This window comes from Elephas maximus, chromosome 3, assembly GCF_024166365.1.
Source record: "Elephas maximus indicus isolate mEleMax1 chromosome 3, mEleMax1 primary haplotype, whole genome shotgun sequence".
NCBI classification, from domain to species: Eukaryota; Metazoa; Chordata; class Mammalia; order Proboscidea; family Elephantidae; genus Elephas; species Elephas maximus.
The window spans coordinates 16,001,368-16,024,402 of NC_064821.1; the positions used below are offsets into that span (position 1 = coordinate 16,001,368).

General features: G+C 44.0%; 1 protein-coding gene across 1 annotated transcript; it reads right to left on the bottom strand.

The window, feature by feature from the left end:
- Nucleotides 1–21,369: 21,369 nt before the first annotated feature.
- LOC126074029 (olfactory receptor 24) lies at nt 21,370–22,311 on the bottom strand. The gene has a single exon (XM_049881373.1). The coding sequence runs from the start codon at nt 22,309–22,311 to the stop codon at nt 21,370–21,372; it is 942 nt and encodes a 313-aa protein (XP_049737330.1).
- Between the last annotated feature and the right edge of the window lie 724 nt (nt 22,312–23,035).

Consider the following 23,035-nt stretch of genomic DNA (forward strand, 5'->3'; position numbering starts at 1 on the left):
AATGGTCCAATCAACAACCAATCATGGGGATGGTGCAGAACTGGGCAGCATTTTGTTCTGTTGTGCATGGGGTCACCATGATTTAGGGCTAACTCGATGGCAGGTAACAACAACACTATGTGCAAGGCACTGTTCTTGGCACTGTGGGCACAGCAGGGGACAAAGCGGTCAGAGTCTTTGCCTAGTGTGGGAGACAGATCCCAGGCAAGCAAATAAAAATAAACAAGATAATTTCAGATACCAATAAGTATCACAGAGGGTGTAAAAAGGGGGACGAGACAGTGACTAATCAAAGCATGTTGGCTTGTGGAGGGGCACTTTAGACAGGAGAGTCAGGGAAGGCCTCTGAGGACATGACGTGTCCAAATGAGAAAGATCCAAGATACGCGAAATGCCTGGGGACGAGCATTGCTGAGAACAGCAAGTGCAAAGGCCCTGAGGTAGGAAGGTGCCTGGCACAGTCTTCATAGGGGAAGGAGGCCAGTCTATGGCTGAAAAACAGGAAGTAAGTGGGAAGAGACCCATAAAATGGGGGGCGGGGAGGGGAGGAGAGATGAAGGAGGAAGATCAAGGCCTCCTTATATATGAGCTTATTACTCATTTCTAGCATCTAACATTTTAGAAAATGCTTGCTGAATGAATGAATGCATGAATAATGAACAAATGAATATTGTATTCAGTAAAAATGAAGTTAGGTTGAGTTGAGGGAATCAAGGAGGGCCACCCAGAGGAGAGGATGGGTTAAAAATTATCCATTAGGCTCCTTTTCTCAAATGCAACACCCTCAGGCAGAGGTGACCAGTGCCCCTTAGTGTGGATGACTTTTTTAGTTCAAACCACACCTGGAGCTTTCTTCGGATCAGAGTGGAGATTCTGGATTCTAGGTCCTCCAGCTCCCTTGAGTCTGCTGGGAGGGTTATAGCTACCCCCACCCCCACCCCCAGGAATGCAGAAACCATGCCCAGAAGCAGCATTAGTAACTGAGCCTTCCCCATTGTCCTTAAGCTCTGGTGCCATTGTTTCCTCTCCATGTGATCAAGGGAAATGCCTGGGAGATGGGGAAGGAGGCTTGACATCACTCACCTCCTAATGGTGTAAACTCCTGGTCCTTATCTGGCAGGGCCAGGACTCTAGGGTCAGGGTACGGGTAAATGGATTCCTAGGGTTTAGGTCTTTCCCCCCAGATTCTGATACAGTTGTCACACACATAGGATCTCAATTAATCATGGTGATTAAGCATATATATTCTGGAGCACAGTACCAGAGTTCAAATCCTGACTCTGCTGCTGCCAGCTGTGTGACCTTGGGCAAGTTATTCAACTCTCTGAGCCTCACCTGTCCCTGAGAATAAGAAAGAATCTCTCTCATAAGCGGTTGTGTAAAGCAGTTAGAATGCTTGGTACATAGTGAGCTAGCTCTGTGAGTGTGCTGCAATAAATAAAAGCAGAAGTAAGCCAAGAAGCCTTTACCCCTGCCGTTACAGAGGCCCTTGTTCTTGGGAATCCAGTTTGATTCTCATGGCACCTGAGGGAAGGCGGGCCCCGCCTTCCCTCAGGCAGGCTTATTTTGCACATAGGGAAACTGAGGCTCAGGACTCATAGTCACATACATGTCCATTAAGTGATGGTGCCTTGGAGAACCAGGCTGGGTGTTCAGGGGGTAGACTTGGTGTGTGACATTCACTCTGCAGAGCTGTGCTGATTGAAGCTCATTGGGGTGTGGTGCCCTGGGCAGTGGACCGGGGGCAGGCAGGCCTGGGTTTCAATCTTGCTGTGTGACCTTGGGCAAGTCACCTAACCCTTCTGAGCCTCAGTTTCCTGTCTGCAAGGTGGAGATACTTCAGGAGTTCATTGAGCAATCAAGAAATCAAAAGATGTCCTGCAGTGGGTAAATCAGCTGCAAAAGTCCTCTTTTAAAATGTTACAAACCAAAGATGTCACTTTGAGGATTAAGGTGTGCCTGACTCAAACCATGGTATTTTGAATTGCCTCATACATATATGAGAACTGGACAATGAATAAGGAAGACCAAAGAAGAGTTGATGCGTTTGAATTATGGTGTTGATGAAGAATATTGAATATACCATGGACTGCCAGAAGAACGAATAAATCTGTCTTAGAAGAAGTACAGCCAGAATGCTCCTTAGAAGCAAGGATGGTGAGACTTCATCTCACTTTGAACATGTTACTAGGAGGGACCAGTGCCTGGAAAAGGACATCATGCTTGGTAGAGTGTCAGTGAAAAAGAGGAAGACCCTCAAAGAGATGGATTGACATGGTGGCTGCAACAATGGGCTCAAACATAGCGACCACTGTGAGGATGGCGCAGGAGTGGGCACCATTTTGTTCTGTTGTACATGGGGTCCCTATGAATCAAAATCAACTTAACAGCACCTGACAACAATGACACTCAGATTAGAGAACTGGTTCTCACCTCAGGTGAATCTGCCACCCAGGGGACATTTGGCAATGTCTGGAGACATTTCTGGTTGTCACCACTGAGGTGGGGATTCTACTGGCATTTAGTGGGTAGAGGCCAGGATTGCTGATAAGTATCCTGCTGAGACAGGGACAGAAGGCTGGAGAGCCTCAAGGCCGGAATAACAGGCCCATTGATCCGGGACTCTATCCCGTGGGGGATGCTACAAGACAAACCACACATGCAGCCCGTGATGAACAAAATATCACATATCTCTCTCAAGATGTTTTTCGGGACCCCACTATGGGGTCAGCGTCCTGCATATCTCCCTTGTAAGTTGTTTTTCAGGAACTCACCATAGGGGGTGGTCTTACAAGATAACCCACATTCTGGACTCTGACACATAAAGTTCCACATATCTTCCCTACAAGCTGCTTTCCAAAGATGAACAGGATCAGCTGATCCCCAGGACATGCGCAGTGAGAATGGGTGCGACCTTACAGTCTGGTCAAGTGGCCGCTGAGACTGCGCAGTGCTGATGTGACATTGTCCAAACTGACTCCACCCTGGATTCCAGATGTGTGCGCAGCTAATTTTTTTAACCCTTTATTTCTCAGAAAGCCCCACCTTTTCCCCCAGAAAGCAGTGAATAAAACGTGAGCTCCTTCCTGCCTAAAACTTCTTATAAACTCCAGGAAAATCTCCATTCAGAGAGAGACTGGAAGCTAGTGTAGGCAGAAGCCCCTCTCCATCCTTCCCTCGTGAGCTCTTTTCTTCTCTGTCACTAATAAACCTTTGTTCATGTAGAACTTCTGAGCCTCTCCTGGTCATACTTGGTCAGTAGAAGGCAAGAACCTAAACAGGACTTGGTCCCCAGCTGGGAAGCCTTGTCCTATAACACTACAATGCACAGGACAGCGCCCTACAACACAGAATTATTCAGCCCAAAGTGTCAATAGTGCTGGGGTTGAAAAGTCCTGGCCTAGAACATAGTAAGTGCATAGTGCATACTATTATTACTGTTATTAGTAAAAGTATTATTCTGGTGCCTGGTGCATTTTAGATGCATGTGAAAAGCTAATTCCTGTCCTTCCAGAACACACCCTTTTTCTCAAACAAACGAGGAAATGTCTAATCCAAATATAATGTGAGCAGTATGCATAATCAAAATTTTCACAGTAACATGTACAACAAAAAACTAAAATTAATTTAATAATATATTTTACCTAACTCAGCATATCAAAAATATTATCACTTCAACATGAATTCAATGTAACAAAATTCCAAAGAACGTACTTTACATTCTTTTTTGTCGTACCAAGTCTTCAAAACCCAGTGTGTATTTTATACTTATAGCACATCTCAATTCAGATGCTAAATATCATCAGGATTACCAAAATCAAACCATCACTGTTGGTTCCATTCAGACTTATGGCAACCCCATGTGTTATGGAATAGAACTGCTCCAGAGGGTTTTCTTGGCTGTAATCTTTATGGAAACAGATGGCCAGGCCTTGATTTGTATTAAAATGACATGAAATTTACAACTGAAAAAGTAGATTTGCATACCAAAGGTGTTTCCAAGTGGACATAAAAGTTTTTAAATTAATTAAAATTAAACAAAATTGAAAATCTAGTTCTTCACATTTCAAGTGCTCAACGTCCACCTGGAGCTAGTGGATGCTGTACGGGGCAGTTCAGCTCTGATCCATCTAGTGGGAGATTTTGGATGCTACCAGTAAGAAGCCTGGGCTAGATCTTGATCACCAGAGAGAAATAACATCCAGGATGCAATGTTGAATTTAATAAGGTGGGGAGAGGGAAGAACAACATGTTTGGTAAGATCCCATTGGAACAAAACAGAACACTGTCCTCTGACCTTTATTTAAAAAAAAAAAAAAAAAATTTTTTTCTTTTTTTATAGGAAATGCCCAGAGAGATACACAACATTATATTGTGGTTACCCCAGAAAGGGGGGCAGAAAAGGGGGCTTTCTGTTAATTCTCTTCAGGGTTGTCTGGATACTTTCCAGCAAGCATGAACTACTTTGGTAAATTAATTCATCCATTCAATAAATAGTCTTTGAGTACCTGCTATGGGCTATGGAGTCCCTGGGTGGCATAAACAGTTAAATACTTGACTACTAACTCAAAGGCTGGCAGTTCAAACCCACCCAGAGGTGTCTCAGAAGCAAGCCTTGTGATCTGGGATCACTGTCCATCAGAATTGACTCCACAGGAACTAGTTTGGCTTTTTTGGTACTATAGGCCGTGGCACTGGCATGCTGGAGCAGTCTTGTCCTGGATCACAAGAGCTGATTGTCAGGTTGTGAGGAATTTTGTAACAATTAAACACAGGCATCATTGAAAATTAAATTATATAAACCTATATTAATTTTTTTTATATATTAAACACACACACACACAAAACCAAGCCCGTTCCCACTGAGTCGATTTCGACTCATAGTGACCCCATAGGGTTTCCAAGGCTGCTACAGAAGTATACTGCCACATCTTTCTCCCGAGGAGCCACTGGTGGTTTTGAACCACTGACCTTTTGGTTTGCATTCCGGCACTCTAACCACTGAGCCACCAGATCTTCTTATATCAAACACAGGCATCATTAAAAATTAAATTATGTAAACTTATAATACCTGATATTTAAAAAAGGTAATAAATACTCAGAACTCATCGCTTGCTAATTACGTTCCTCTATTTTACCATTTTCTATAATCTTGAGGTTATTTAACTCTATTATAGCTTTACAGTGGGAATATTATACAGCGGTGGGCTATTGTGTATCTCTTCCCAACTTTGATGTCACATTGGTACCTGATATCAGCCATGATGGGAATATTTATTTACCCCATGGGAATCGGCAAATACTACGAATCAGTACTCCTCCCATGACCCCCCACCCTGCCCCAAGAGCCAGTTGTTATACATTTGACAGTACACCTGGGCTAGGCACTGCTGCAGGTATAGGTGATATAGTAGGAAACCAGATACACAGGGCCCCATTCTCATGAACTTTGCACTCTTGAGGGCAGTAAAGCAAGCCAACAACTATGTCTTTACACTTCTGAAATGAATTCATCTATTTAGAAATTTCTGTTATCTAAGTCACACTTTGGACATGTTGTCAGGAAGGATCAGTCCCTGGAGAAGGACATCATGCTTAGTAGAGGGTCAGTGAAAAAGAGGAAGACCCTCAACGAGATGGACTGACACAGTGGCTACAAAAATGGGCTCAAGCATAGCAACGATTGTGAGGATGGCACAGAGCTGGGTGGTGTTTTGTTCTGTTGTACATAGGGTTGCTATGTACAATGGCACCTAACAACAAAAACGACAAGTCATCTGCCTTATAGTTGCTGTTACTCTGTCTGCCAGCTTCCTAAGTAAAACTGCAATTTTTGGCCTCTGCTGCACCCATGTGTTGCTCCTTCTGCCTGCAATTTTCTTTTCTCTCACTCTGCTCTTCCCCCTTCATCTGGGGCCAATTGTTTCCGAAGGCTTCTCTGCCCCCAACTCCTACCTCTCATCCAAGCTGAGCTAGGACCCACTATGTGGGCCACTCCCACAGGTATAGCTCCATCAAAGCCTTGTTCATCTCTGGCACATTCCCCACGACCTCAGAGATGCTCCATAAAGAAATAAATGAGGCCTACAACAGGGAGAAAGAAACCCTGGTAACACAGCGGGTAAGTGCTGGGCTGCTAACTGAAAGGTCTAGGTTCAAACCTACCAGCCACTCCTCGGGAGAAAGATGTGGCAGTCTGCTTCCATAAAGATTCCCATTACCTTTGAGTCTATTCCATCTCATAGTGACCCTACAGGACAGAATAGAACAGCCCCATATAGGGTTGCTATGAGTCAGAATCGACTTGATGGCAACAGGTTTGGTTTGTTTTTTATAGGGTTTCCAAGGCTGTAATCTTTATGGAAGCAGATTGCCACATCTTCTTCCATGGGGCGGCTGGTGAGTTCGAACAGTTGACCTTTTGATTAATGGCCGAGTGTTTAACCACTGTACCGCCAGGGCTCCTTTGTGTAAAGATTACAGCCTTGGAAACACTACAGGGCAGTTCTACTCTGTTGCTTTGAGGGGAAATTGACTTGATGGCAATGGGTTTGGGTTTTTTTTTTTTTTTTTGTACAACAGCAGGGGCAGATACCAGCACACATTAGCACAGGCCCAGGCCCTCACCACCAAGCAATCTTGCCAATTTTATTTCAACAAGGTGGGGAAAGTACTGAACCGCGGGGCATTTGCTGGGATGTGCAGGCCACCAAAGGCCTTTGACCGAGGTACTTTTAGAACACCTCCACCTTCCATGTCCCAGATACCCACAAGCCACCTGCACTCCTGCTCCCAAGGTGCGGAGACCAATGTCCTTAACTTCCTCTTTAGAAACAGTTTAGAAACAGGGCTTTTGGATCTACCCCGGGTCACCTGGGAATCAGCTTTGAGGTGAAGCTGAGTTGAAAACCGTAGATTCTTAATAAGAATTACCCTCCCCACTCACCTAGCATGGAGTCCTGGCCCCAAAGCTGTGTATCTACCTACCCCTCCCTAAAACAGGGGCTCTCAACCTGGGGACCACGCACCCTTAGGAGCCCACCAACGGGGTTCATCAATAACAACAACAATTGAGCACTTAGTTCTTTGCCACAGACACCTTTGTTTGTTGTTGTTGAGTGCCATGCAGTGGATTCTGACTCACAGTGAACCCAAGTGACAGAGTAGAACTGCCCCCAGAGGGTTTTCTTGGCTGTAAATTTTTACAGAAGCAAGTTACCAGGTCTTTCTCCCAAGGAGCCCCTGGCTGGGTTCAGACCACCAACCTTTTGGCTAACAGCCGAGCACTTACGTTGCTCCTTTTTATCTTGTTTAGCCATCTCGGAGTCAACTCGACGGCACTGGGTTTGGTTTTGGGTTTTTTTTAACCATCCTATAATCCAAAGAGATAGGCACTGTTACTATTATCACCCTCATTTTACAGAAAGAAAACTGAGGCATAGAGGAGCTAAGAAACTTACCCAAGCTCACCCAGCTAGCGTGTGGTGGATCTGGGATTCCAGTCTAGGCAGCCTGTCCCTCCAAGTCTGTTCTCTCACCCACTTAAACAGCAAAAATGATGTGTCTGTGAAAGTGTGTCTGGCTGGAGAAGAGGCTGCTGGGTTTGTCAGATTTTCAGTAGTGCCTAAGACTCTCCCTCTGACTCCCACCCAAAAGGGCACAGGCAGCTGCTTTAAGGTGGCTTATTTCTGAAGAGGAGTCCTTGGGTGGAGTGAATGGTTAAGTGCTCGACTACTAACCGAAAGGTTGGTAGTTTGCACCCACCCAGAGGCACTGCAGAAGAAAGCTCTGGCCATCTGCTTCCAAAAAATCAACCATTGAAAACCCTATGGAGGTTCTACTCTGACACGCATGGGTCGCCATGAATTGGAGTTAACATGACGGGAACTGGTTTTTGGTTTTGTTTCTGAAGAGGACCTTCCACTTTCCTTCCCTCTGCAAAGACCTGGAGCAGGGGCTACAGAGATTATTACTAATCAGCTCGGCTCACACCCATTACATTCTGTCCTAAGGAACCCACACCCTATTTCGGAGTTCCAGGTGCCCCCTGGAAGGGCTTCTCTTATATTCGCTGAAACCTGACTCTCCTGACAGGTCAAACTTCCTCCTGGGCTCTGGGGAATCCACAGGGCACCCAGAGCAGGAGCCCGTCACAGTGAACGTGACCTGGACCTGAGCTCCACATCTGCTGGGTGCTGGGGACCCGGCGATGAGCAGTACAGTGGGGCCCTCCCTGGCCTCATGGACCTCTGGACTAACAAGGAAACCTGATAGGCAGAAAATCCCTGAATAATTCATTAATGACACTTGAGACTAGGGGCGTGGCTGACCCAGGGACCACTGTTAGGGATTGAGTGTGTCCCTACAAAATATGTGTTGGGATCCTAACCCCTGCTGGTGCAGTAGTTAAGCACTTGGCTGCTAACCAAAAAGGTGGGTGGTTTGAAACCACCAGCGGCTTTGTGGGAGAAAGATGGCAATGGGTTTTTTGTTTGTTTGTTTGTTTGTTTTGTATACCTATTTGGGAATAGGAGCCCGGGTGGCACAGTGGTTAAGAGCTTCGGCTGCTAACCAAAAGGTCAGCAGTTCGAATCCACCAGCTGCTCCTTGGAAACCCTATGGGGCAGTTCTACCCTGTTTTATAGGGTCACTGTGAGTTAGAATCGACTCCAGGGCAACGGGTTTGGGTTTGGTTATCTGGGAATAAGTTTTCTGTGTTATGTTAATGAGGCTGTATCATGTTAATGAGGCTGTATCAGTGCAAGGTGTGTTTTGAACCTAATGACTTTTGAGATATAAAAAGAGCAGATTAGACACAGAGAGAAGCAAGCACAAATTGGGGGAAGTTGGATACCATGTGGAGATCACCAAGGAACTGAGGAACTCTGGGGTTTAAAGAAGCTGAGGCAAGGATCTTCCTCCAAAGTCCACAGGGAGAGAGCCTTCTAGAGCAACGCCCTGATTCCAGCCTCCTGAGCTGTGAAAACATACATTCTGTCTTTAAAATCACCCGCTTGGGTTATTTCTGTTACAGCATCACTAAGAAACTAAGCCAGAAGCCTTCTTTAAGCAGGAGTTGTAAACTCAGGCCTGAGCTGCTAGAGGAGACTAGGGTAGATGGGGGGGCGAGGAGATGAAGGGTGGGGAAGAAGAGTGGGTGGGCTTCCACCTCCCCAGAGGGGCTTCAGGCCATTGCAGTACCAGCTTCGCTTTCTGTGGCTAAGGTCTGCCCCTTTCACGTGTGAGACCCTCCGCACTGTGGCTGGCACCCACCCCAGGGTAACACCTCTGCCCTGCCTATCTCCAGTTCCTGTGCTAATGACTCACAGCTCCCTGCTTTCACTGTTCTTCACCGCTTTGCTCCCCTACCCTCGGCACGCTTCACTGGCCACGGTCTTAGCCGTCTCTGGGAATAGCTCCAATTTTCTTGCAATAAGGGATCATTATTTAGCTGCTAAAATGCCCTGGTCTTTATTCTCTGTCTGATTCCTGGAGCATGTCAGCATGCACTAATGTCATCTACACTAGCTGTCCCCTCTGTCTGGAAGATTCTCCCCCCAGGGACAGATGACCTAGTAAGTGAGATAAGCACGGGTTGACTTGTGCTTATTTACTAATCTGTTGTGAACAATTTCACATGATTTTCACCACATTGTGTGGTGAAGCAAGCACGTGATATGGTGAAAACCAGGTGAAACTGTTCACTACAGAGTAGTAAAAAAAAAAAATTTTTTTTTTTTTTTTTTATTAAAAAAAATCATCCTGTGCTTACCTCGCTACTGGGTAATCCATCCCTGACAGGGATTATAAATTTGAAAAGAGGTTTTGATTCTATAGGAAGGTGCTGTGGGGCTGGGGGAGAGAGAGAGATGCCACCCATACCTACAAGCAGAATCTTTGAGGTGGTAAAAAAAATGTGAAATTGTGCATTACAGATGATCAGGGCATTGGATAATCTGCCCCATAGACTCTCCCCCTATATCCATATGGCTCCTTCCCTTAACTGTCTGTCAGTTTCTTGTTATAAAAGTGATGTGGGAGCAGTGCCTGAGCTCCTCTAACTTCACAAGGAGGAAGGAGAATCAAGATCAACAGTCCAAGGCTGATTTCTATGAGCCAGAGGTCAGACACGCCTCCTCTCTCTGCCATCTTTACCGGTTCTGACACCAACTATCCCTCCCGCGACACTCTCTACCTCTCTGCTGCATTTGACAGTTTCTTGCAATGGCCACACAGAACTCACAGACCATACTCACAGTTACAGGCTTTATTAGGGAACTAACAGTCCAAGTTGAGGAACACTCAGGATACAGTTCTTCCATCAGGACAGCCTCATCTCAGCCATGCCTGCAGGCATGCTTCTCTCTTGCCTTTGGCTTCTGCCCTTTAGCTCCGTGGGTTGGCAGACCTAGCTCCACCAAGTGCATGGAGGCACCCTATTCCGCCAGCAAGCCTCCTGCCCAAAGGCACTCAGCTTTCTCGCTTCGTGGGCTCTTGGTCCACCTCTCCATCTCCTGCCGTTCTCCTGGTTCTGCTGTTGTCATTTCTTTGCCACTGCTTCTCCACCACTTCTCACTGTCTTCAGTGTTACAGCTCTCTCTCTCTCTCTCTTTCGGTCTCCTGGTTCCAGGAGCTTCTCAGCACAGGGATCCCAGGTCCAAAGGACAAACTCTGGTCCTGGCTTTTCTTCCTTGGTGGTGGTGAGATCTCCTTTCGCCTCTAGGATAGCTCATTTTAGGCCTAGTGGAATGGCAAAACTGACCAATCCCCCTTGATGGAGATTACCTCATTTGCATAGTCCCAGCCAATCACTTGGGTGAGAGTGACAAGACAATGGTGAGAAAGGCCATATAAAAATGATCCACCCCACTGCAGTTGTACTGTGGTGGCGTTCGTGTTGCCGTGATGCTAGAAACCATGCCACTGGTATTTCAAATACCATCAGGGTCACCTATGGTGGATAGGTTTTATCAGAGTTTCCAGACTAAGATAGATTGAGAAGAAAGACCTGGAGATTCACTTCTGAAAATTGTTGTTAGTTGTTGTTAGGTGCCATTGAGTCAGTTCCAAAACATAGAGACACTATGTACAACAGAATGAGACACTGCCTGGTCCTGTGCCATTCTCGCAATTGTTGCTATGTTTGAGCCCATTGCTGCAGCCACTGTGTCAATCTATCTCTTTGAGGGTCTTCCTCTTTTTTACTGACCTTCTACTTTGCCAAACATGATGTGCTTCTCCAGGGACTGGTCCCTCGAAGTATGTAAGACGAAGTCTCACCATCCTTGCTTCTAACGAGCATTCTGGCTGTACTTCCTCCAATACATATTTGTTTTTCTGGCAGTCCATGATATATTCAACACCATAATTCAAAGGCATCAATTCTTCTGTCTTCCTTGTTCATTGTCCAGCTTAACTGAAAACACTATGGCTTGGGTCAGGCACACCTTAGTCCTTAAAGTGACATCTTTGTTTTTTGACACTGTAAAGAGGACGTTTGCAGTGGATTTGCCTAATGCAATGTGTCCTTTGATTAAAACTGAATCCTGTACAACTTTAGTATTTTCTCCATTTATAATGATCTTGCTTATTGGTCCAGTTGTGAGGATTTTTGTTTCCTTTATATTGAGATATAATCCATACTGAAGGCTGTAGTCTTTGATCTTCATCAGTAAGGGCTTCAAGTTCTCTTCACTTTCCACAAGCAAGGTTAGGTCATCTGCATGACACGGGTCGTTAATGAGTCTTCCTCCAAACGTGATGCTGTGTTCTTCTTCATATAGTCCAGCTTCTTTGATTATTTGCTCAGCATACAGACTGAATAAGTATGGTGAAATGATACAACCCCAACAGACACCTTTCCTGACTTTAAACCACGGGGTATCCCATCATTCTGTTTGAATGACTGCTTCTTAGCCTCAGTACAGGTTCCTCGTGAGCACAATTAAGTGTTCTGGAATTCCCATTCTTCACAATGTTATCCATAATTTGTTGTGATCCACACTGTCGAATGCCTCTGCATAGTCAAAACACAGGTGAACATCTTTCTGGTATTCTGTGCTTTCAGCCAAGATCCACCTGACATCAGCAATGATATCCCTTATTCCACATCCTCTTCTGAATCTGGCTTGAACTTCTGTCAGTTCCCTGTCTATGTACTGCTGCAACTGCTTTTGAATGATTTTCATCAAAATTTTCCTTGCATGTGATATTACTGATATTGTTCGGTAATTTCCTCATTCTGTTGGATCACCATTCTTTGGAATGGGCACAAATATGGATCTCTTCCAGTCGGTTGGCCAGGTAGCTGTTTTCCAAATTTCTTCCCATAGACGAGTGAGCACTTCCAGTGCTGCATCCATTTGTTGAAACATCTCAGTTGGTATTCCGTCAATTCCCAGAGTTTTGTTTTTTGCCAATGCCTTCAGTGCAGCCTAGACCTCTTCCCTCAGCACCATCAGTTCCTGATCATATGGTACTTCCTGAAATGGTTGAACGTCAACCAGTTCTTTTTGGTACAGTGACTCTGTGCTTTCCTTCTATCTTCTTTGGATGCCTCCAGCGTCATTTAATATTTTCTTCATAGAATCCTTCAATGTTGCAACTCGAGGCTTGAATTTTTCTTCAGTTCTTCTAGCTTGAGAAATGCCAAATGTGTTCTTCCCTTTTGGTTTTCTACCTCCAGGTCTTTGCACATTTCATTATAATACTTTATTTTCTTGAGCTGCCTTTTGAAATCTTCTGTTTGGCCCTTTGACTTCATCATATCTTCCTTTCACTTTAGCTACCTACGTTCAAGAACAACTTTCAGTCTCTTCTGACATCCATTTTGTTCTTTTCTTTCTTTCCTGTCTTTTTAATGACCTTTTGCTTTCTTCATGTATGATGTCCTTGCACAATTCTTCTGGTCTTTGGTCATTAATGTTTAACGTGTCAAATCTATTCTTGAGATGGTCTCTAAAATCAGGTGGAATATACTCAAGGAATATACTCAAGGTACTTTGGCTCTCGAGGACTTGTTCTAATGTCCTTCAGTTTCAACTCGAACTTGCATATGAGTAATTGGTGGTCTGATCTGCAGTCGGCCCCTGGCCTTGTTCTGACTAATGATATTGAGCTTTCCCATCGTCTCTTTCCACAGATATAGTCAATTTGATTCCTGTGTATTCCATCTGGTGAGGTCCACTTGTGTAGTCACCTTTTATGTTGTTGAGAAAAGGTATTTGCATGAAGTCACTGATCTTGCCAAATTCTATCATGTGATCTCCAGTGTCATTTCTGTCACCACGGCCATATTTTACAACCACCAATCCTTCTTTGTTTCCAACTTTTGCATTCCATTTGCCAGTAATTATCAGTGCATCTTGATTGCATGTTTGATCAATTTCAGACTGCAGAAGTTGGTAAAAATCTTCAGTTTCTTTATCTTTGACGTTAGTGGTTGGTGTGTAAACTTGAATAATAGTCCTATTAACTAGTCTTCCTTGTAGGCATATGGATATTATCCTATCACTGATGTATTTTACTTCAGAAGATCTTGAAATGTTCTTTTTGACAATGAACAATGACACCATTCCTCTTCAATTTGTCATTCCCAACATAGTAGACCATATGACTGTCCGATTCAAAATGGCCAATACCAGTTAATTTCCATTCACTAATGCCTATAATATCAATGTTTATGTATTCCGTTTCATTTTTGATGACTTCTGATTTTCCTAGATTCGTACTTCATACATTCCACTTTCCAGTTAATGGATGCTTGCAGCTGCTGCTTCTCATTTTGAGTCATGCCACATTAGTAGAGAAAGATCCTGAAAGCTTGACTCCATCCATGTCATTAAGGTCCACTCTATTTGGAGGAGGCAGCTCTTCCCCAGTTGTATTTTGAGTGCTCTCCAACCCGAGGTATAACCCAATAAGGGTGGATTCTGCCCTGTGTGACCCCTTGAGTCAATTGAGAGACACCAGGCCTTTGAGAAAGAGGAAGTAGATTTTATTGCAAGACAGTCAAGTAAGGAGCGCGGAGACTAAGTTTCAAATTAAGCAACCTGAGATTGGGGATTCTAAGGCAGTTATAGGGTTTGGGATAGAGAAGTTATGCATGATTCATGAAGTTTCTGGGAATAGTTGGGCAATTTCAGGAACTAATGGTGCAGCGAGGGGTGCAATATGCCTACTGGGGCAGTGTGTTTCTTTTTGGGGGGTATGATGCATGAAGTTTACATAAGGACAGCTTTGGGGGTTATTACTCATGTCCAAATGGAGGGGGAGAGCGGTTGGTGAGTAGTGAAGTGGCATTGAGCAGAGAAGCAGTAAGATGACCTCAGGCTGTAACACAGAAATGCCTTATCAGGAACCCAGGGAGCCTGACTGTGATGGGAGGAGGAGGGGGAATAGTTTAACCTTGTTGGTTAAAGAGGGGCTCATTTTCCAGCACTGTATTAAACAACATTCTGCTGCTATTCATAAGGTTTTCTGAAAGTCTTAAAAAAATTAGCCAATGAAAATCTTATGTATCTGTCTTAGTTATCTAGTGCTATTATAGCAGATATACCACAAGTGAATGGCTTTAAAAAAGAGAAAGTTATTCTCTCACAGTTTAGGAGGCTAGAAGTCCAAATTCAGGGTACAAGCTCTATGGGAAGGCTTTCTGTCTGTGTTTGATTTGGGAGAAAGTCTATGTCATCCATCTTCCCCCGGTCTAGGAGCTTCTCAGTGCAGGAACCCTGGATCCAAAGGATGCACTCTGCTCCTGATGCTGCTTTCTTGGTGGTATGAGGTCCCTGTGTCTCCCTGCTCGCTTCTCTCTTTTATATCTCGAAAGAGATTGACTCAAGATACAACCTAATTTTATAGATTGAGTCCTGCCTCATTAACATAACTGCCTCTAATCCTACCTCATTAACACTAGAGAGGCAGGATTTATAGCACAGGAAAACCACATCAGTTGAAAAAACGATGGACAATCACACAATACTGGGATCATGGCCTAGCCAAGTTGACACATATTTTGGGGGGACATAATTCAATCCATAACAGTATCTCAACAGGACATTGTGCAATTCACTTGCTTTGGACATGTCATCAGGAGGGGTAAATTACTGTAAAAGAAAGTCACATTTGGTGAAGTAGAGGGCCAGAGAGGGCAAAGGAGACCCTCAGTGAGATAGATTGGCACAGTAGCCAAAATGATGGACATGCCTGCAAATGTGAGGATGAAACAGGACAGGCCGCATTTCCTTCTGTCTTACACAAAGTCATCATGAGTCAGAGTTGACTCAATGGCAGCTGTCTGTCTGTCTATCTATCCATCTATCTTACCTCCTTCAGATCTTTAATCAAATGCCACCTTCTCAGCCAGACCTTCCCTAACCGCTTTACTTAAAACTACAACATGGTCCACACAAAAACACGTTGGTAGCAGCATTATTCATAATAGCCGAAAGTAGAAGCAATCCAAATGCCTATCAACTGATAAATGAATAAACAAAATATGGTATACCAATGTTGTTGTAGCTAGCTGTTGTCAAGTTGGCCCCCAACTCATGATGACCATGCACAATGGGATCGTACCATTGTGATCCATAGAGTTTGCATTGGCCGATTTCTTTCTTTTTTTCTTTTGGAAGTCTATTGCCAGACCTTTCTTTCTAGTCCATCTGAGTCTGGAAGCTCTGCTGAAACCTGTTCAGCATCATAGTAACATACCAGCCTCCACTGACAGGTGAATCGTGGCTACACATGAGGTGCCTCGGTTGGGAAGTGAACTCAGGTCTCTGCAATGGAAAGTGAGAATTCTACCACTCAAGCTCTGCCCCAGTATATCCAGTGGGATTATTTGGCAATAAATAAAAGAATGAAGTACTGATACATGTTACAACATGCATGAACTTTAAAAACCTTACCCTAAGTGAAAAAGGTCATATATCATCTGATTTCATTTATGTGAAAGATCATATACTGTATGATTTCATTTATAGGAAGTGTTCAGAGTAGGCAAATACATAGAGACAGAAAATAAATTAGTGGTGGCCTGGAGAATTGCTTCCATAAAGATTACAGACCAGGAAAACCTATAGAGCAGTTTTAATTTGTATCACATGGGGTTGCCATGAGTTGGGGGTCAACTTGATAGCAGCTAACAACAGAGCTCGAATAAGGAGGTTGGGGAAAAATAGGGGTACAGAACTGCTTTTTTGGGGTGATGTAAATACTTTAAAATTAGATAGTAATGATGGTTGCACAACTCTGGATATACTAAAAACCATTGAATGGTATACTTTAAATGGGTGAATGTATGATATATGAATTATATCTCAATAAAGCTGTTTCTAAACTAGAGACCACCCCCATTCTCATGCACTGTTTACCCTTGGGGAAAGGTAAGGGGCAGCGAGGGTGGGTAAGGGACCAGGATTAGCAGAAGGTCTGAGCATAGCATGGTAGAGGCTCTCTGGAAACTTCAGTTCAGAGGAATTGGGGGAATAAGATGTTCTAGCTACTCACCGGAGTCCCTGGGTGGTGCAAACGGTTAATGTACTCGACTTCTAACTGAAAAGTTAGAGGTTTGAGTTCACCCAGGTGCCTAAGAAGAAAGGCCTGGAGATCTACTTCTGAAAAATCAGCCACTGGAAGCCCTATGGAACTTTGTATATTTTCACCACAGCAAAACAAAACAAAACTCTGTAGAGCACAGCTCTACTCTGACACACATGGGGTCACCATGAATTGATGAGACAGGTCAATCGTTCTTTTGCTTTTTTGGTTTAGCTTACGTGCTGCTGCTGCCCTCGTCTGTCCCAGTGTGGTACTGCAGCTGTTTCTGGACTGTGTGCAGACCAGAACCAATGTCCAGCCTCCAGGCTTTGAGAATACCTCTGACTTCCCAGGACACTGTGGGTCAATCTCAGAAAAAGATGCCAGCTATGAGAATATTGGTGTGATGGACAGCCCCTAAGCTGGCTCTCAATTATTCCACCTCATTGGGCTCTGCTGCCCTTGAGTGTGACTGGACCTAGTGACTTTCTTCTGACAAACAATACAGCAAAGTGATGGGATGTCATTTCTGGTATTGCTGTTGGATGCCATTGAGTTGGTTCCGACTCATAGAAACCCTATATATAACAGAATGAAACACCGCCTGGTCCTGTGCCATCTTCACAATCATTGCTATGTTTGAGCCTGTTGTTATAGCTACTGTGTCAATCCATCTTCTCAAGGGTCTTCATCTTTTTTGCTGACCCTCTACTTTACCAAACATCATGTCCTTCTCCAGGGACTGGTCCCTCCTGGTAACATGTTCAAAGTACATGAGATGAAGTCTCACCATCCTTGCTTCTAAGGAGCATTCTGGCTGTACTTCTTCCAAGACAGATTTGTTCATTCTTTTCACAGTCCACAGTATATTCAATATTCGTTGCCACCACGATTCAAAGGCATCAGTTCTTCTTTGGTCTTCCTTATTCATCGTTCAGCTTTTGCATGCATATGAGGTGATTGAAAATATCGTGGCTTGGGTCAGGTGCAACTTAGGCCTCAAAGTGACATCTTCGCTTTTTTAACACTTTAAAGAGGTCTTTTGCAGCAGATTTGCCCAAAACTGAGTTGGAATTGACTCAATGGCAATGGGTTATGGTTTTGCATTAAGGCAAAACGTTCTCCACTAAGCTGCTTACTAGGCTATTGTTAGACTTAAAGGTGGCTTTCCCAAACCCTCCCATGGCTGTTGATTTTGATTCATAGCAACCCTGTAGGATAGAGTAGAACTGCCCCATAGGGCTTCCAAGGTTATAATCTTTATGGAAGCTGACTGCCACATCTTTCTACTGTGGAGCAGCTGTGGGTTTGAACTCTCTCTTAGCAGCAGAGCGCTTAACCACTGTGCCACCAGGGCTCCTTAAGATTGACTTTTGGAAACCAGTTTTTTCAGGGTTTAAAAGGACACCTAACAGCAAATGGCTGGGTGGGTCACCCCAGAAATCTGGATTGTATCCACCCAAACCCACTGCCATCGAGTCGATTCCAACTCATAGCGACCCTATAGGACAGAGTAGAACTGCCCCGTAGAGTTTCCAGGAGCTCCTGGAGGATTCGAATTGCCGACCTCTTGGTTAGCAGCCATAGCACTTAACCACTACGCCACCAGGGTTTCCATCTGGATTATAGGAGAATTAAAACAGTTTCTCAGAAGTCACCTTCTCAGAAAGGCCTCCACCAACCCTCAGGTTAAAGTACCCCCACACTTCACTGTTACATCGCCCTGCATGATGCCTTTGGGGTCCTTACTACATGTGATTATCTGATTCATTTATTTCTTTGCTTGTTTTCTGTTTTCCCTGTTTGACTAGATTAGTTTTGTTTTTTTTTTTTAATTTTTAAATCTAATTTTACTTTTTAATATTAACACCAGTAAAATCAACATTTTTTGGTGTATACCCCTTGGAATTTTAGGTCCTTGGGTGGTACAAAGAGAGCCCTGGTGGTACAATGGTTAAGCCCTCAACTGCTAACCAAAAGGTCGGCAGTTTGAACTCACCAGCTACTCAGTGGGAGAAAAGGCCGTCAATCTGCCCTAGTAAAGATTTCAGCCTAGGAAGCCCAATGGGGCAGTTCTACTGTGTCCTAACAGATCTCTATGAGTTGGAATCGACTTGATGTCAGTGTGTTTCTTTTGGGGGTAAACCCTACGGAGCAGTTCTACTCTAACACATATGGTCACCATTAGCTGGAATCAATTCTAAAGCAATGGATTTTGTTTTGGTTTGTTCTTGGAATTTTATCCCATCTATAGCTTCTTGTAAGCACTCCCACAGTCAGGATACAGAACACTTTCATTACCCCCAAAACTTCCTTGTTTTATCCCTTTGTAGCCACCGGGAAGGAGTTTTTATATCTCTTGTTTGCCACACCATTCCCAGCACCTAGAACAAAAGATGGTATAGAGTAGGCACTTAATAAATATTTGTTGAAGGAAACAGATATTGATGTCAACACTTGATTGAAGTTGATATTGTGAGGGCTACCAGGACAAATCTCCTAGCATTGTGGCCTTTATTTCAAAACATAAACCAAGACTGAGATAGTTTGGCTGACAAAATCTGAAGAGTTTTTTTATTGTTGCTCATGGCTTTTCATGGCATCTTGTATTCCATGGGGAAGGAGAGAGTGGAAAGGGTAGAGAAGGTGAGGAGGAGAGGGAGTTGGAGTGGAGAGGGTTCAATTGGTCCTCAGCTTAAGCTAAATACAGAGAGAGGTTTTCACAAAGATTCTCTGAGCCCTCAAAAAAAAAAAAAAAAAAAACTCAAATTGTAATAATTTCCCAAGTCTCCAGCAATTCCAACCCTCTTCTGTCCAGCATTGTCACTTGGCCGTTGAGTCAATTCTGAATCATAGCAAAGCTATAGGACAGAGTAGAACTGCCCTGTGGGGTTTCCAAGGAGCAGCTGGTGGATTCAAACTGCCGACCTTTGGTTAGCAGCTGAGCTCTTAACCACTGTGCCACTGTGGCTCTGCATTGTCACTATTTGCATGCATATGGAGGGAGGGTGGGGGTGTGAGTGGGGAAATGGAAAAACTTTACAAGGAGAGAGAGCTGTTGTTCAGCTTTCACTGATTTTTGATTATTCCAAAAAGTCTTTGGGCAGACACTTGGACACCCCGTGCAAACTCTAATCTTAAATTCTGGGTTTTATCCACCAGAATATGTGCCAGGAAGCAAATTTTCTCTATCTTTCTCACCTATGCTCTTACTTATAGGGAGTTATAACAGGTCCAGATGTATTTGTTGAACTAAGGAATTCTAATTTAATTATCTTGGGAGCAAAGCAACAAAAGAAAATTAGATGTATGATCATTCAAAGCCATTCTGTTTAAGATGATGTCAGCTCTTTAGCACCATTGAAAACTTTTGGCCCCCTCAAAGTCTACAGCTTGTTGTATGGTAATTGTAAATCTCCATATGAGTATTAATATTACTCCACAGTAGATTAAATGTAATTTATTGCCAGGGGTTTTAGAATGACTTCATGAGATGATGCAAAGAAACATAGCTCGGTGTGTGGCAGAAGTTGAACTTGCAAAGAGAAGCTGTCATTCTTATTATAAGCAGTGTCACTACTTCTATACATCCTACAAGCATATATGGCAATTGAGACATGTCTCAGCTTCCATCCGTATTGGAGATTTGTAACTCAGTCAATTGGTATTTTACCCTTTGGCTCTGCAGATACATATGATTAGGCGGTGATTCCCCATTCTCTTAGTGCATGGTCCGAATTTCTTTCTCCTCCTCCTCACTCATACCTCTCACAATGTTTCCCTAGCACATCCCATCTCACTGCCCCAGAAGATATGTTGGGGGCAAGGGTGGGTGGAGTGCCTCTCATCCACATGCTCCCTCACCTTGGACACTAGAAGTCAAGTTAACAGGACAAAGGCCAAACTCTTAGGTCGACTTCTAAGGTCCTTCTTGACCTGACAGTCCCCAAGTCATTCACTTTGGATTTTTCACTTCTCAAATGCATTCTTCTCTCTCATCACTCTCTCATCTTTTCACACACTGCTTTCTTTGTCTGAGACATTCTTTCTCCTCATGTTTCCCTCAACAACACCATTCTATCCTCTGGTATTTGCTTATCCTTCAGATAAGGAAGGTTTGGATCACCTCTCTCAGGAAGCCTCTCTGATCCTCCCTTCCAGATTCTATTGGGTGTTCCTGTTGCATCTTATCCTTTCCCCTTCATGGTTCATATTTTATTCTATTGTAATTACAAGGTCTCTGGGTGGAGCAAGGGGTCAGCTGCTAACCTAAAGATTGGTGGTTCGAACCCACCCCAAGGTGCTGTGGAAGAAAGGCCTGGTAATCTGCTTTTGTAAAGATTACAACCCCTGAAAACCCTAGAGCATGGTTCTACTCTGCAACACATGGGGTTGCCATGAGTTGGAATCAAGTCGATGGCAATAGGTTTGGTTTTTCATGTAATTACATGCCCAGTATCTGTCTCCCAAATCGAATTATAAACCCCAGATCATGACTTTCTTGCTCACCAAGCATCAAGCCCTGAATAAGTCCTCAATAAATATATTGACTTGATGGCAACAGGGTTTTTAAATGGATTCTGAGCCAGAGTAAATCAAAGCTGGTTTGGCCAGACAGATCTTTCTGAGAAGGCAGCATGAGGCATATACAGAAGGACCCTTAGTGATTGCAGTATTTGGGGAAAAAAGTCACAAGGCCATCTTGAGGTTTCCTCTTAAATTGCTGAAATTCAAAATAAATATTCTTCTAATCCATACAATTTCAGAATTTTTCCTAAGACTCCAGATGTATAGATCCTGCTCCCCAGAAGTTCCTGGGTGTCCTGGTGGTCAGGAAGATGAGCTAACTTTTCTATTGATTAGCTTCTTCAGGGCCCTCTTCAGGTCCGTGTTCCTCAGACTATAAATAAAGGGGTTTAGCATGGGGGTGACTACAGTGTACATTACAGCTGAAGCCTTCTCCTTCACGGCTGTCCGGACAGATGAAGGACATAGATAGACCCCAATAGTGGTTCCGTAGAAGAGGACTACCATGGAGAGGTGGGAGCTGCAGGTGGAAAAGGCTTTCTTCCTGCCATTTGCAGAGGGGACCTTCATAATAGCCACGATGATCCAAGCATAAGAGGCCAGGATGCAGATGAAGGGTGTGGCTATCACCATCCCTGCCACAGTGAGCACGAAGATCTTGTTCACTGTGGTGTCAGTGCAAGAAAGCCAGAGAAGAGGAGTGAGGTCACAGAAATAGTGAGGAATCTCATTGCTGCCACAGAAAACCAGACGGGCCAACAGGAGGATGTGGGTGAGGGAGATGAGGCAGGAAACCATCCATGGGCCACCAGCCAGCAAGCCACAGAGGCGTGGGCTCATGATGGTGGTATAGTGCAAAGGGTGACGTATGGCCACGAACCGGTCATAAGCCATCACAGCAATTAAAACACTGTCCATGATGCCAAAGAAATGGAAAAAGTACATCTGGGTCAGGCAGCAAGGATAGGAGATGGACTTGCTCCTAGTCTGGATGTTCGCCAGCATCTTGGGGACAGTATTTGTGGCCAGGCAGAAATCAACTAAGGAGAGGTTGGCCAGGAAGAAGTACATAGGAGAGTAAAGGTGGGAGTCAGAGCTGATGACCAGCATGATGAGCAGGTTTCCCACAGCCGTGACTACATACATGCAGAGGAACAGAGCAAAGAGGAGAGTCTCCTGGTCTGGTTTTTCTGAAAGTCCCAGGAGGATGAATTGAGACACGCTGGTTTGGTTCCTTGGCTCCATGGGAATCATTTCTCTGAAAGTATTGAAAGGGGAAGTTACATGAATGCTATGCTGTGGAGATCATTCTGGGAAGTTAGAACAGGTCGCGCTCAATTACCACATCAACTTATATCTGTGTTGCACATTGTACCACTGACATGGTATTTATTACACGTCATATTTCACGATTCAGTTCAAAGTACCTCCCCGAATACCTTCCGTTTCAGATAAAGATTGAGAGAGTGTGCCATGCACAGACCCTTGCTGGAAGAACTACTAACAAACAGGTATGTTTCAGAATAAAATAAATAGAATCCCAAAAGAACTGATGTCTAAGAAGCAATGGTTAGCCAAGAAATTTATATATAAAGAGAAAAAAAAAATTAGAAATATAAAAAAGCAATAATAATAATAATAATAGGAATGTTCCTGGGTGGCACTAATGGTTTGTGCTCGACTCCTAACCTAAAGGTTGGCGGTTCAAGCCCACCCAGTGGCACTGCAGGAGAAAGGCCTGGTGATCTGCTTCCATAACGATTACAGCCAAGAAAACCCAGTTCTACTCTGCAACACATTGGGATGCTATGCGTAAAAAGCAAATCAACAGCAATGGGTTTGTTTTTTTTTTGGTTTTTGGTACTTAAACAAGGTAGAATTAGAATAAAAATGTCGTAACGTTCTTCTATTGATATTCAGGAGAATAGAAACATTGAGCATTTTGAACTTTCTATGTTGAGTCTACGTG

Excerpts from the sequence above, each read along its gene's own strand:
- LOC126074029 (XM_049881373.1), bottom strand. The coding sequence starts at position 22,311 with ATGGAGCCAAGGAACCAAACCAGCGTGTCTCAATTCATCCTCCTGGGA.